Source organism: Temnothorax nylanderi, unplaced genomic scaffold, assembly GCF_030848795.1.
Source record: "Temnothorax nylanderi isolate EJ_2023f unplaced genomic scaffold, tnyl_v1.0 TNYL_tig0054_pilon, whole genome shotgun sequence".
NCBI lineage: Eukaryota > Metazoa > Arthropoda > Insecta > Hymenoptera > Formicidae > Temnothorax > Temnothorax nylanderi.
This window is the reverse complement of record NW_027249116.1, coordinates 162,014-176,720: the sequence shown is the minus strand read 5'-3', so window position 1 is coordinate 176,720 and position 14,707 is coordinate 162,014. Positions and strand designations below refer to the sequence as shown.

At 44.7% G+C, this 14,707-nt stretch overlaps 1 protein-coding gene across 8 annotated transcripts in view; it reads left to right on the top strand.

Annotated features, from left to right (window-relative positions):
- LOC139772826 (uncharacterized) overlaps positions 1-14,707 on the top strand; it is a 203,622-nt gene that overhangs the window by 124,202 nt on the left and 64,713 nt on the right. For all 8 annotated transcript variants that reach the window (XM_071706758.1, XM_071706756.1, XM_071706760.1 and 5 more), the window contains one exon: positions 8,416-8,539. In XM_071706758.1, the coding sequence (XP_071562859.1) occupies positions 8,416-8,539 (124 nt within the window). The remainder of the gene's footprint in view (positions 1-8,415; positions 8,540-14,707) is intronic.

The following is a 14,707-nucleotide window of genomic DNA, read 5'->3' as shown; positions in this document are numbered from 1 at the left end:
AGTCGATTTGTCAACAGTTAATTTGCGCGGGTACACATAAAGGCAGGAGCACGAACAACGAGACAGTAGTGGTGATGTAATTTCGGTCGTTACTCCCTAACGTAGAACAGCGTGATATAATTTCGCGAACCGAACGCGATATTTCGCTCGGGATATTCGCGGTCTCCTCCGCGCGTGTCAGTTAGAGGCGATTCCGCGTATAGTTGCGCGGTCGTTCGTTTGTCGGCGAGCCACGGTGGTTTGCGTTTCAGGCGATTGATAAGCTCCTTTGGAACAACGGAACCCCTCGGATCTTAGAGACCGGTGCGCCGGGGGACCACCTGGGACCACGCTCGTAAAGTTGGCGGTAAGCCTTGTTTATTGGTCGCGGGCGCGGGCGGAGAGATCTCTTTTATTTGAGGAATGAGCTTTGAGAAAGTAGGGAAATTCCATTTAGTCGTGAATAAATAACGGAGCGCGCGTGCGGCGCGGCGAATCCCTATCGGCGTTCCCGGCCGGGTGTCTTAAATAACTTCCGTGGGACAAAACGCGCCTCTCTCGGCGTACGCGATAAATAAGTTGGCCGCAATGAGAGGACAATTTTACGGCGCGCACCTCCGCCGCGATAACTTAGCCCGTATGTCTGCGGAATGAAGGTCAGACACCGGGACGGAAATGAGCCGCGAGAGGTGGAACCTCGTAGTTCCGCGACGGAGACCGTCCGACGACGTGTGACTATAGCTAAAAAGACATTTCGCCGTGGACGCGCTAAAGTTACCGTTGTGCATAAATTTTCTAACTTGTTGGAATCGTTCGGCGGTGACACCTAGTATGGAAAGACAAACACAAAGCTGGAAGAATCTATAAACCGTCGCGAACTATCACACGTAGCGTCGCAAGCGCGGTCAGTTGGAGTCGGAGTTGAAATGCCGACGAGTTGCAATTTGCGGATATACTCGATTGGGTTGCGCGATCGATCGATCGTTCGTATGTCTATGTCCTCGTTCGCGCTCCAACGGCGCCGCGTTGACCACTTATAAAATTACATTTTCGATGCGCGATCGGACGTTCTCGGTTAATTGAATGGATTTATTTAAGGAGCGATAAACGGAATAAGCTTTAAATATTTATTCAGGTTACTCATCAACGAACTTATTTTATTTGTGAAATAACGTATCGGATAAATCAGACAAGTAAAAAAAGAAGGTACATTTTCGGAACTTTGACTCAAAATTTCACTCGTGCTCCAGTTGCTCCGAATGCTTTCCGTAAATCGTCTGTTGCGTTTTGTAACGTGAAAGAGTAGCGTATTAAATATCGTGATAATTTTCTATAGGTTCAGTGGCTGTACTAACGAACGCGTAGGACTACGCGAATTTATTTAGTGTGCGGTACGTCTACGATAATGGCCGTAAAAGTCGTTTTGTCGTCGAAATTTGCCGCGTTGTCGCGATAACCTTATCTGCTGGTGTGTATGTTACCATGTGCTTAGCTATTACCACGTATACACCGACTAAACTTCGCAAATGCTATTATGCCGAGCGTACTATCAAGAGAACCGTACGGTTTTTTTTCCAGTCGTTACACGCAACTGATATCTCAGCACGTACACGATTTCTGCACAATAACGTCCGCACAGACGTTATTACTGGGTAGAGAAAGACACAAACTACTTTTTCCACTTCCAACTTGTCGATCGATCACCGTTGAATATCGATTACGTTCACCCAACTGAGGAAGTTGCTTTTATCGATTACCTGATATAATATTCTTCTGTAAGTAGCTAAGTACCGTAAGTGACCGACCCCTCACACACGCGTTCATTGTTTAAATAAAATATTACAAGTTGTAGACTGGGCGTCTACGGCATACGAGTACGCAGCTACGTACATACACAAGATAAACTCGTTACCGCGAAAGGCGATAGAACGCGTGGTCATTCGTTCGAACAAATAGCGGTTTCGGACAATCATCTTGCGTCGACCAGGCCGCGAACGCCGTTGGAGGTACACGCACTCCCCGTAGCGGAAAGTGCTCGTTCGTGTGTTACAACTCAGTGAAAGCAATAATTCGCGCCGCTCGGAAGGGTTCGCTCGTTCGCTCGTTCGCTCGCTCCGGAACGCCACGGAATTTCGGCTGATTCGCGGCGATTCCGACGCGCCCGCGACCGCTTTCGTTTCTGCGCGCGCGGAACGATTATCCCGATCGTACAATTTATGTCGGCAAATGACTGCAATCTGCGCTCGATCTCGTGAAACACTTCCCTCCTTCTCTCCTCCTCGACCTCGACTTTCGACCCTCTTCGTCCTCCGCTGCTCCCCCCTCCGTCTCTCACGGGTTCTGCCTCGTCCGGTTCACTCGCATGCAGAAAAGTGCAAAACACCCGGAGGAAACGAGCGATTCGTGATCGGACGCCGTTAACGTTTCACTTTTCGTGGTTGAAAATTATTCACTCCCCCAGCTATGTACCGAAGGCCCGCGTACATTCTTTTCGATAATATCGTATCGCTGCTTCGCCCGCGGATAGAGATCGGCTTTCGAGGCGTAAGACACACCGACGCAAATAGATCGTTGATAAACAGTTCGAGGATACGCGAACAGATATAACAACACAGTCATAACATAGATGACTAATCTAATGATGCGAAGAGATCACACTGACGTAATGCAATCTTGATGAGCTCTGATGTTAATTTTTATGAAACGCAAGTTATGTACATTCGTCAAAATGTTTCATTTCTTTTTATACTGCATGAACAATTCTCTATTTATTGAACATTTTGAAAAAATTATGAAATTTTGTACATTTTTTTTTGGAAATGGCATTATTGCGCAACGCGAAAAATCTTGTTTGTCTAGAAAATAATTTTATATAATATATTTTTTAATCGAAGATTTTCATGTGCGACTGGAATCCGAATGGAAAACGTTTGAATCGATGCATTACCCTAACGTTATTAAGGCATGTCGGTTAATATCCTGTAATTATTTAGGCCGTAGGGTGCCATACGTGTCGTGGTGTATCGCGTTTCGGCGGAATTTAATGAACGTCGCGATCGATCGGGCTTTGTGTAACATTGTCGCGATCTGCATTTGCGATTTCGGTGAGAAGCAAAATGCTTGCGCGAGTGATGTTGCGAATCGATTATCGATTTCGGTGACGCAGAACACCGCTCGAACGACGATCCTGCGAATTGAATATTGATTTCGCGACAGCGTATAGCGTATGGCGCAAAATGCCAGCGGGTAGCGCGGCACGAATCGCGTTACGGATCGGTTATTGATTTTGATAGCGTAGTCGCATGATTCGGTGGAAAACGGCGAGTACGCCGATTAATTGCCTCACAAAACCATCGATAAAGCGACTCGGAATGCAATTATTCACTTTAACGTGTTGTAAGTACGTATAATGAAAACCGACGGTCGAATTAATTTAAATCGTCTCTCTCGCTTCAACTTTTTGCCATTTAATATTAACGTTGTGCTTTCACCGCGCATTACGATACATCGCGTGCCCTGTGTAACGCGGTTCATTATTCACGCGATAATTCGCAGTTGCTTCTCCCGATGCGATTATCACGAATGACCACTCCGCTTGGCTGCGGCGTGGAAACGTTTCTAGTGCGATGAAGGGATATTAAATTCCTACATTACGCAACGATTCCTAGTATCGAGATCGATGTGATATAACATAAAACACGCCAACACGCCGCCGGCAAAATATTTAGATATTCGAGCCAAATGACGTAATTTTTCCGTGCGCTGTTATGTCGTTATCGCGATGAGTCGGAGAGCGCCGCGCCGCTGCCACGCGAAGCTTATCGGGACGGTTTAAATTTTGATTGCATATTCGATGATGCGTGTACGCACGCACGCACTCGCGCTCAACCCCGGCAACGAGGTAACGCCGGACGAAATGCCGCGCGGCGCGTCCGATGGCGGCAGTTTCATTTTATAGTTAATCGCTCTTTATCGAGCCAGTCGGCCGCAGTTTCCGCGTAAATTATTGCTGTCATAAATTTATCCCCGATCGGTAATTATCGGGCCGAGCCATCCGCCGGAACGGGCGCGAATTACGAGCCAATTCCAATTGGCGTTTCAGTCACTCTCTATCGCGCGGCGCGGCGACGCGGCGGTTATTGTTACCGGGAGGCGACTTGGACGATTTACTGCAGTGACCTTCGTTTAAAGCGCACGGCGGATTAACAATTTCGGGCGTTTCACGAATTTCCTATTACGGTGTCACGCTTATCCGCCGCCGCTGCCGCGCGCGCGAGCGATACGCAATTGCGGTAACTGCGAGCTCGCCGATAATAGCTGCACGGCGGATTGAATTGCGCGGAACATAGCTGCATTGTTAACGTGAATTATAATTGCATCGAGTCGCTGCAGCATTTTCAACACGCTCGCTCTCTCTATCTACCTCTTTCTCACTTTCATATTTCCTGCTACTCTTTCACTCTCACCGGCGCGATGTCCTCTTGCGCATTTAATGACGCAAACGTGGTCCATGAAGCGCGTTAAAATCTCGATAATAATTAATGTTTGCGATATCGAATGTTTGTACGTGACGCGATTATACGAGATTAACGCGAGACGGTGTAGCCGTAAGTTTGTTTTACAAATGCGAAGCGTTACATATCGAGTGTTTGAGGGTTTCTATTAATTTACGCCACGAACAGCAGCGATAACGTTTTCATTTATCATAGTACAATTTTTATATGTATTTGCAGAATATATTTCTACTTATGAATTGCACGATTGTAATCTCGGGAGAATCTGATTTGCCGTTTATCACGCAAGCGGACAATGTAGAGAGGACAGACGCGAAACGTGACAAATAGAAGATTACGTTTGTGCTATTCCCACGATCGCCGTCGAAATTAGCATGTGGCTACGCGTATCTAACGGGTGGACACAATCGAGTGTGCGTGCAGGTTACCGCGAGCGATTGTAAAGCTCACACGAAAGGTAAGCGAGCGATCATAGATCGTAGATAAGTACAGTCCAGACGCCAACATCATTTTCAGCTTCGAGAAGTGTGGTCGCGGTGTCTAGGGTTGTGGGAACCTGACCGTTGTAGTTATGCAGTCAATTGCAAATACAACATTGTCTGTGACATGCAAAGATGCAACGAAGAAAACATTAACTATTATATTAATGCAATCATTAAATAACGGTAATTATTTTTAGCGACCGATCAAACTGCTGGAATTATGTAAGACGAGATAACGAGAATTATGGCTACTTTTGCAATTTGTTTAAGCGGATCGATATTCGTTTAAACGAAGTTTGCCTATCCAAACGCCAATTATTTATGTAACATTAATATTTCTCAACGTTATAATCGGATTGGGTGAAACTTTCAATTAGCAGTAAAAAATTTCGAGATCAAAATCGCAAACTGCACGTCAGAGATGTTTCTTCCCAGTCAGGAAATTTAATTTTGCTCAGTGAAGTCGTCAATTTACTTTAAAATTGACAGTCTCCGAAAAGTTACTCTCGTAATCGTGCATTTGTCTTCGGACGCGATCTTAGCCCCCGCCGATAATATTTCAGGTATAACGCGGCCTATTTAGCCGGTGGCAATTGCCGCGTCCTCGTAAACGAGTCTACTTATCCGGGGGGCTGATTTACCTCCCTCGCAACGCGCGTCGCCGCAACACCGCTTCCCGTTGGCAGAATGAGCAATGGTCCGAAACGGACGGGAACAGCTTGTTAATTAACTCAATTAAATTGTCAGATATTACTTTCGTTCTACCATCTATCCACGCCCCTCTCGTGTCCCCGTAATATTTCCATAACAGAGGACGGGTCGTTATTCTCGAGCGTGCCGTAAATTCAAATAATCCGAGTGTGTGCTTTATTATATAATTTTCGTCGCGGGCTCTCGTGTGCCCGGCTACGAGAGACAATTGGAGAAAGAGCAGCCCTCTAACGCATCTCCCGCGACGGACTTATCGTGTTTCCGAATAGAGTCGTCGCACCAGGTGCTGGCCGTCCTCGAAAACAAGAATAATTACACGATTTCGCGGTGGAAAGGACCGGAAAAAGGGATGCACGAAAGGGTAGTGGAGGAGGAGGAAAAGCTGACATCGGTTTCGCGGACGGCAACGGCGGCGGTGGTGGCCACGTACTTTACAGGGACAAGCGGCTTATAGCCAGCCATGCCGGCGAACATAATTCATCCGGCGTAACTCGGTGTCTCTCTTTCCCGTTACTGGCAACACGTTCCAACGCACTTCGCGCGGGCGGTGGAAGCGGGAGGAAGTCACCCTGCCCTTATTTATGGTATTGCGCGACTGTACATTCAGATTCGGTCGCCGTTCCGCGGCGGCGGCGCTCCGTCCACGGAAAATGGCTTTTGCCAAGGCGTTACCGAATTATTTATATACAGGATGGAGGACCCCGGGTTAACCAAGCGGCCTCCCCAAATCTGTCCTCGATTCGTTGAAGTTCATTCCTTTGGTAGTCGCGAATTTAGTTCCGGATTGCGCGCTTTATGCGGTTGCGATAATTGTACCTAAGCGGCGCCTTTGAAAGCGGGTTTCATGAAGGAAACCATGCTATTATCGAGGGACTCTGTTTATCTGCTAGCTTTACTCTACGTCCCTAAGTGAAAAAGCATTCTCGCAGCAAGAATTGCATAGTTGTTGAATTTCTAAAAATGACTATTACCTAATGAACTATTAGCTGCTAATTTTATTACTTTAATAAGCTATTTGCTATTCGAAGGGCAATATTTATGTTGAAAAACTTTTACTTAAGACGGATAGAGACAATAAATCTGAGACAATTTTTGTTAAATAAAGCTAAGTAAAAATATGGTTTTTTGTAATTCGCAAACTCTTGCCGTGCCTAGGTAAGGTGACAGAAGGAGACAGGAGGAGAACGTTTCTCCGTGAACAAATCGAATTCAACACAAATTAGCGCCAGGGTGGGTTTACGAATCCGTCTTGTTGTCATGAGAAATAATTGCCGCGAGCATTCCCGCGAGACGAAAGGGAGGCTCTCGCCTTTTCCCGCGGGGTTATAATGCCGGGGACGAGCCGCCCGCGGTTATTAGTTTAGGAAGCTGCAAAGTACCTCGAAACAAAGTCTCCTCTCTCTCTGTCTCTCCATCAGGTAATCAATATACAGGCGACGACCCCTGCCTCGTTTCACCTTGTCGGTTAGCATGAACCACCGGCGAGAATCCCGGCTTACTTGTTTGGTTCGTTCCAGGCGTTCGGGATAGCCGGCAGACAAGCAGTATCTTTAGCTAATAAAGCATCCCCTTCCGCTTCATCTCGTCCTCCCCCCTCCCTTACGGAGGGCGGCCGACCAAATTATAATACGCCCACCTCGTGTTTCTCCCCCGAAATGCTCTCAGACTTGATCGCTTTTCATCACGAAGCCGATTACGCGACCAGCATCCTCGAATATCTTTTTTGCCTTTGCAGTACTTTCGAATATCTTTCCCGTAAACCTCCCGCTTAATGTACTTTCAATTGGATAGTTTGTGGTTACTAGGGAGGTAGGTAGAATTTGGAAGTGGTTAACCATGTTGGACACGCTCAATTTTTTTCACGCCGATTTATTTGATGCGTAATAAGGAAAGGAAAAGATTACTGAGAGCTTTACTGAAATCACTCAAGCTTTTTTAAATGCGTAGAGAATGTGCAATTAGAAATTTTTTAAAACAAAATATGAAGTAAAACCTCGCAATTTTTCTTGCATTGTATTTTTTGCGGAATTTAATAAGTACGTATATCGTAGTACAGCATCTCTGATGCGTTTCGAACTTCCCGGTAATTTTTGCAGATGTCTGGCGAGCATCTGCCTCAATTAAGTAGTGTTTAACCTGTAATTTATTCCACCGGCAACGGTCGGACGTTCGCAATTTACGCTTTAAATTGAAATGTAAAATTATCGTAGTGCATTGGATTTCCGATTGAAGAGCTCGGAGCGAGAGTGGAATAAATCTATAATTTGTAAGGTCTGCTTAAAATCTGAAGTTTGTAAAATCTCGTAGATTACAGCTTTACGCTGTTCCGAACCCTTCAATTTCACGCTCTGTATACATATCCTTCCTGATTTTGCAACTTTGAATTTTTTGCAACTAATATCAATCGACATCAACGCTGTAATGGGTCATAAGGCATCATTTATCTAAAATTGTCAAGTTGTCACGAAAGAGAAACCCCTAAGCAATCGCGTGTATTTCATAAATTACGCGGTTGCAGGTTGGTGCGTTATTTACACGGACAATATATGCTGTTGATAATAATGGAAATGCAGTTGTTAGTGCAGCATAGAAAAAGGAATGACCAAGACACGTTCGCTAAGCTCGGCAAACATTGCGTAATTCACGTCGCGTACGCGTCATAGTTTGTTTGCACGTTGTTAAGCCGCGGCGAGAGTTAGAGAATAATTCTGTCCATTTCTCTATTTCAGTCCAAGCAGTACGGCGCTGGGTTCGCTGGACCAACTGAAGGAATATCTGACGACAGTGGGAACCTGCAAATGCGGCCTCGAGTGCCCACTCAGACCCGAACAGGTCTTCAACTTCGACCCCAAGGTAAATATGGATTTATAATATTTCCAAGAGAAATCAACGCTATTTTAATCAAATTCCATTATTTTATTATTAAATTGTTGACATTTTTTATTGCGTTAAATGAAAATTGAATATATTCGTATTTCACTGCGCAAGAGGAAGAACGTAGTAATGTGTTTGACAAAAAAATGTTGAGCTTTTATCAGGCTCCTCGAGCTAATATGAGCAATTTCCGCAATAAATCGCATTATCTTGGTTACTTGGAAATGATTATTGCGAAGTAAGTTTAGCTTTGTCTAAGTGATTACAAAATTAAGCAGGCATATAATAAAGAGATTCCGCTATTAAGAATTGTTAGACTAAAGCTGATACACATTTGCTTAATTTAGCTTAAAATTACGCGTTGCAATTCTGATGTATATACATAAATCTCTTCTGAGATTCCTTCTGCATGATAGAGTCGAGTGATTAAAATATTTCTTTTTCGCGTTCTCCGATTACGTTCTCGTTTCATGAGCGTAATCAACATGCGATGACGCTCTTACCATAATCACGCAGCACCGAAGAGAGATCTCCCGAGAGTCTCGTCGCATGTAAGCGTGATACACCGACGAGCTGTTGCAGGCCAAGTATATGCAGGCGGTGTCGCGCTTATTCGGGACGTTCATTATGTTTTATCCTTTTACATTTGTACCGTCGAGAGAGAGTTATTTTGACGCGTCGCGACGGCGAAAGTTCACAGTACAACCTGTTATAGCTGCGCGTCACGAGCATGAGCATAATCACGCTTAATCGCCGACGGCAGTTAGGCACCGTTTATTTATTTATCGTGCGTTCGTAATTGGTCCGCGTTCTCCGTGTACATGCAGCCTCGCGAGTCTCGTGACTTACCGGGGATAAAATATCGCTATTGTGCGTGCAGACGACGGCGAGGCGTCTCGCCGAGAATGTATCGCGCCGTGCCGATCTCACCTTCTCCCCGAATCGATTAGGAAGTGTAATTCTTTCTCGTGACGACTAGGAAGAAATTATTTCTCGTGACTGAACGAAAGGCTCGATTAAGCGTTACCGTAATCAAAGCGCGTGGCTCGATGGGTATCTAAGAAAGAAATCTCATTTCCGTTATATTTAACAATTTCGTTAGTTAACAATTACAAATTAACAATTTCGAATCATTTAATAATTTAATAGACACAGCGCTATTTAAAATACGTAGAACTTATTATGTTCTACAATCAGTGTGGCTTATATTAATTATCGTAATCGGCAAATATTGTTCGGTGATATTTTAATTACAATGAAGAAATATCGCGATTGACAAAAGAAGTCCTAAGCGGCTAAAATGTCAAAGAACATTTAAAATTGATTTTGTATTAATAATAAAGCATGCTTTTATTATCCTTGTTTGTTATTTAACAGCAGCGTGTAGTTGTAAAGTACTAGAGATTTCTCTGTGGTGCATGTTAACAACGGTATCTTATTAAGCGCTATCATTTTCCGACAATCTAGTGTTCTCTCGATTCTACTGAAAGTTCTCTCTCTCTCTCCTCTCTCTCTTTCGTTTCGAGTTCATAGAAACGACGATGAATCACGTCCGTGGAGCAGTCCCGGAAAATCGTACCTCTCACGAAACATCGCCGCGAACAAAACACAATCGAGCGCCCCGGCGCTATTTCTGCCGGCACGGCTGCCGTAAATACGTAATTTTTCTTACTTCCGCTATTTAGATATTTATGGTGCATTCGCGAGAGCGCGGCGGCACGTATCTCGGCCCGCGCCAACGATCCCGAAGAAATATCGCGATCGTGCGTGCCAACGATCGCGGCTTATTAAGAAATATCGCGCTCTGGGCACGTAACCGTTGTTCACCCATGAAGCGGAATGTGTGCGTCCGCTTCGAAAAAGGGTGCTCTGCATTTTGCGTTTATGATGCGATCTCTAAAACTCCGTAACGCGTGCCGATGTTCGACCGATGATTATCGAAATCATTTCACGGCGATCGGTCGATTGTAGTCGCGTCTTCGATTCCGCAAGATTAGTTTTTGTGTACCGGTTTTTTGGGAGGGAGATAAAGGGTATAATAAGGCTAATTTCGCGCCGGGCTTCAGCGTATAAATTAAAAATTTAGGAAAGTATTGAACACGTCGCGCCGGTAGATAACGGGGGACGAAGAGAGAAAGAGAGAGGGAGAGAAGGAGGAGGAAGGAGGAGAGAGAGGACGCTCATCAGTTTTGCTTAATTATTCCGGTAGCATGCGACGATATACGAGGAAAACGTATAATTATCCGTGCACCTGCTTGCTAACCACTCACTCAGCCGCTGTTGCTCGCCATCGTATACCCAGTGCACCATCGGTGCGTTAATACGTTTCCTAATTAAAGTTTATCGTGTTTCACCGATCTGAGGAGAGACTCCGGACATAGGTATACCGATCCGGTCCGCCGTGTCGACGACATAACGATCAACACGCTAATAATTAATAATCATTTGCATATCTCTAACGCCGTAACATGAATACGATACGAATCATATCGGGTTTATCGACGATAGCTTATAATTACCGCTGACATCTCTCGTCGCTTTCATCCCTATACGAATCATATATAGATTCTTCGGAAATGTGAAATCAATAATTTAGCCAATAGTCACTGTTATTTATATTCCAGTTCAAAAACAGCTAGACATAAGCTTACTTTGATAAATACGTGTAAATCTTTCAATACCATTTTTTAAATATTTTTTAAATGTTGAATTTTTCAATGCCATTTTTTAGTATTAAAAAAATATTAAAAAATGGCATTGAAAGATTTAATCATTATATCACTGTATCACAACGTCATACTCAATGAAGTGGAAAGTAAAATATAAATGTTCGACTCTCTTAATAAAATTTTTAACTCTTCGGCGCGTAACGTCTCAATGGCACTGAAAGACTTAAAATAACAGCCACTACGGCGCGATCGTATCGAGATATCTTAGACGCATTTCCACGATGCTTCGCGCGAGCAAAGCGGACTATCTTCTGACATTCTCCGGCGGGTATAGATAGTATCGTGGCATTCACAATGCAAACTCACCTGGACAATAGCACTCGAGTGCTCGTCCGTCTCGGATAAAGAGGGGAAGAGAGTCTGGAGGAGAAGTACGTGGATTGTCGAGTGAAATCGGCTTGGTTGCTCGGGCACTTCGCGCTGCATCTCGAAGTGCATCGCTTTCGTTCACGGCAGTCGGCCTCTCGAATCGCGACACACGGCGAACACGGCGACACGAGATTATTATGGTAATCGAGCAACATCGCTCATGGTTCCGTCACGGCTCTCCCACGCTTTTTTCGCTGAGGTCTCAATGCGTCAGATTGGATAATCGGAACGATATCACGCCTGCTCGTACAATAGGTAGCGGAGCGCGAATAAAAATTATATTCACGAAAAGTACAAGTACGATCTTTATTTTATCAACGTATATATTGATTGAACTTCCTCTTCTCGAAGTAATCCATAAATTGATCCTATCTTTTTGAGCTAATGACACAGCGCGATAAATAACTATATTTTTGACGTCTTACACCGTGTACCGTTACTGGCAAAATATTACGGCAAGCGGACCTGACGCGTTTTAATATGGACCTGACGCAGGCCGGGTAATATCAGAACACGCCGCGATAATGGATCGGCTTCGCGATACGAACTTTGATACAACATCTTTCTCAAGCGACTCGCTCCTGGCGCATTTACAAGCAGCGCACACACACACACGCGCGCGCGCTCGCGCGCACGCACGCGTGTCCATGGGTATCTCCACCTGCATTAATCAGGCACCGTAACTATCGAGGCGATCTCTCACGGTCTATACCATCTGCCGGAGACAGCAGCCTTAACGTCTCTCTACGGACCTTTGATTTGGCTCGATTCTTTATCGCCCCCGCGCTACCGGCGCGGCGCGGCGCGGCGGCCGACCGGCCAGCCGGGTTCCCTTCTTTCTGCCTTTTCTCCCGATGCTCCTTTTGTAACTGCCGACGTTTCCGCCTATTGTTGCGCATACAACGGCGCGAGAAATCACCGATGTGGGGAACGATTCCTCCGGTTTCCCGCGGCAGTATCCTCGAAATGTTATCGCATAAACGGAGCGTCGCGTCCATGAACTCCGCGTTGGGTTCAGCACGTAAAAAAGTCTTTTTAGAACAGCAAATTCTGATCGCGATATCGTTGGAGTAATATCACTCTTTTTGCCAATTTTCTCCGAGATGCACTTGCTGCCTATTATGTTTAATCTGATACCGATTAAACAGGTAGCGACTGTGAGAAGAGGGTGATCGTGTAACGATACGATTTTACGAGTGTCATAATTAACACGAAGCAAATTACGTTTCTTATCGCGCCGGCGTAATGATATTTCGACATTCAGAAGCCAGCATAAAGTTCTCATTTGTCGTAAGTCTATCCGGTACCCGTCTGCGTTTCGAGGCGTTAGTTTATGGAGTTGTTGCTATCCATTATCGCTTTCAGAGGAACGGCAGGATGACTCGGGTGTGTCTCGACGAATGTATTAGACGAGCGCTTAAGCTCGCATACGAGTTGCGCCATGACGTTAACAAAGGGTAAGCGAGTACCCTTTTATTACACCAAGCCCGTCTCGCTTAAGCCCGTGCGTAAAGTAATTTGCCTTAATGAATTTGCATCTTCTCTTTCCATCGCGTTTCTCTCTGCTTCCGTCCCGTTTCCTCCGGTCTGCATTTTTGATTCACAATTAAACGGCAGTTACCTCCATCTAGGAAAAATCTCAATGAAAACATTTTTCTCGGGACCGCTACTCAACTTCTAGCAGCTTTCGCGAGAATACGCTTTTAATCCTTTGCATTAATTATAATATACTTTTTAGTATCGTTTTTCCATTACTTCTATAGTGCTTTTACTCGGTTAGTCATATTCAACGATCGCCAAAAATGTTAAAACATTTTATGGCAAATTTAATTCCTTTTTTTCTTTTAAAGAAATGCACATATTAAATTAATCGTTTCATATTTATCGGCTCGTGCAAGTCTTTTGGTGCTACGATAGGAAAAATAACGACAATATCTCACGACATAAATTTGTTTACGACGAGTTTTATTTACGACGTGCTTCATAAACCATACGAAATTATACAAACGTGTATCGAGTCATATTTTCGATGGCTATGGTAATTTCTCATCTTTTCAATTATAGTTTCTTTCGCGATTTCTCCGACGCGCTTGCAAATATACCGATTTTCACGGTACAAAAGAGTGATTACTCGAGCAATGTACAAAGTATGAATTTCGCGGATAAGGTGAAAGAGTGCCGTCAAAGAGCGTACCCTTGAAAGATGCTCTTTTGTAATCGGCTCGGGCCCATCGGCAGGGAAACAAACTTCGCTCTTACAAAGAAAGTAATCTTGCGCGATGTCTCGGTTCGTATTCCGGCAAACCTCAAAAGTTTCGCCGAGAAAAAGAAGGGAATCCAAGATCGTGGGTAGCGAGGGGATGGAATTTCGGAGTCCCCCTTTGTAATTGCCAAACGGTCCGAGACCGAGAGGAAGGGCGAGATTGTCGAACTGTGATCGTCCGGAGAAACTTCGACACGCAACGTAATGCACCAAAGAGCCGTTCGGAACTTGTCGTTTTGCTTCTCGTTTTATCGACTTCATTTTTTATCCTCGGCTTTTTCGGTCGTCGATAGAAAATAGGCAGAGCTCACGAAACGTGATCTAAGAACGTCGTAAGTAATTTGATAACCGTTCACAGCCTTCTATATTTTACTTTCGGGAATTACCAAATTGCGACCGATCGCGTTTTATAAATCACGAGTTTGGTAGAGACTGTTTTCAATTATACACACGGTAACGAGTGCGTTAAATTTTGAAAACGAAGGAGTTTCTGTCCGCGGCGTATAATCGCGCGAGATGCAATTTTCCATTGTTTTCGATTATTCGCGAGACATCGCGATCTCTCGCGCGTTTGTTGCAGATTTGTGGTTTGATGTGCAAAACTCGCGATCGTATATATACAGTACAAGCAGCGCGTGGATATCGTGCGCTCCCGATAATACTGGGATAATTCGATTTCCTCAGAATTGCCGGGCTTGCTTCGCTCAAATTGAATTTCTATTAATAAAAACGGGGTATCGGTCGCTTGTGTATATTCTCCCTTTCTCTCTCTCTCTCTTTTTCTCT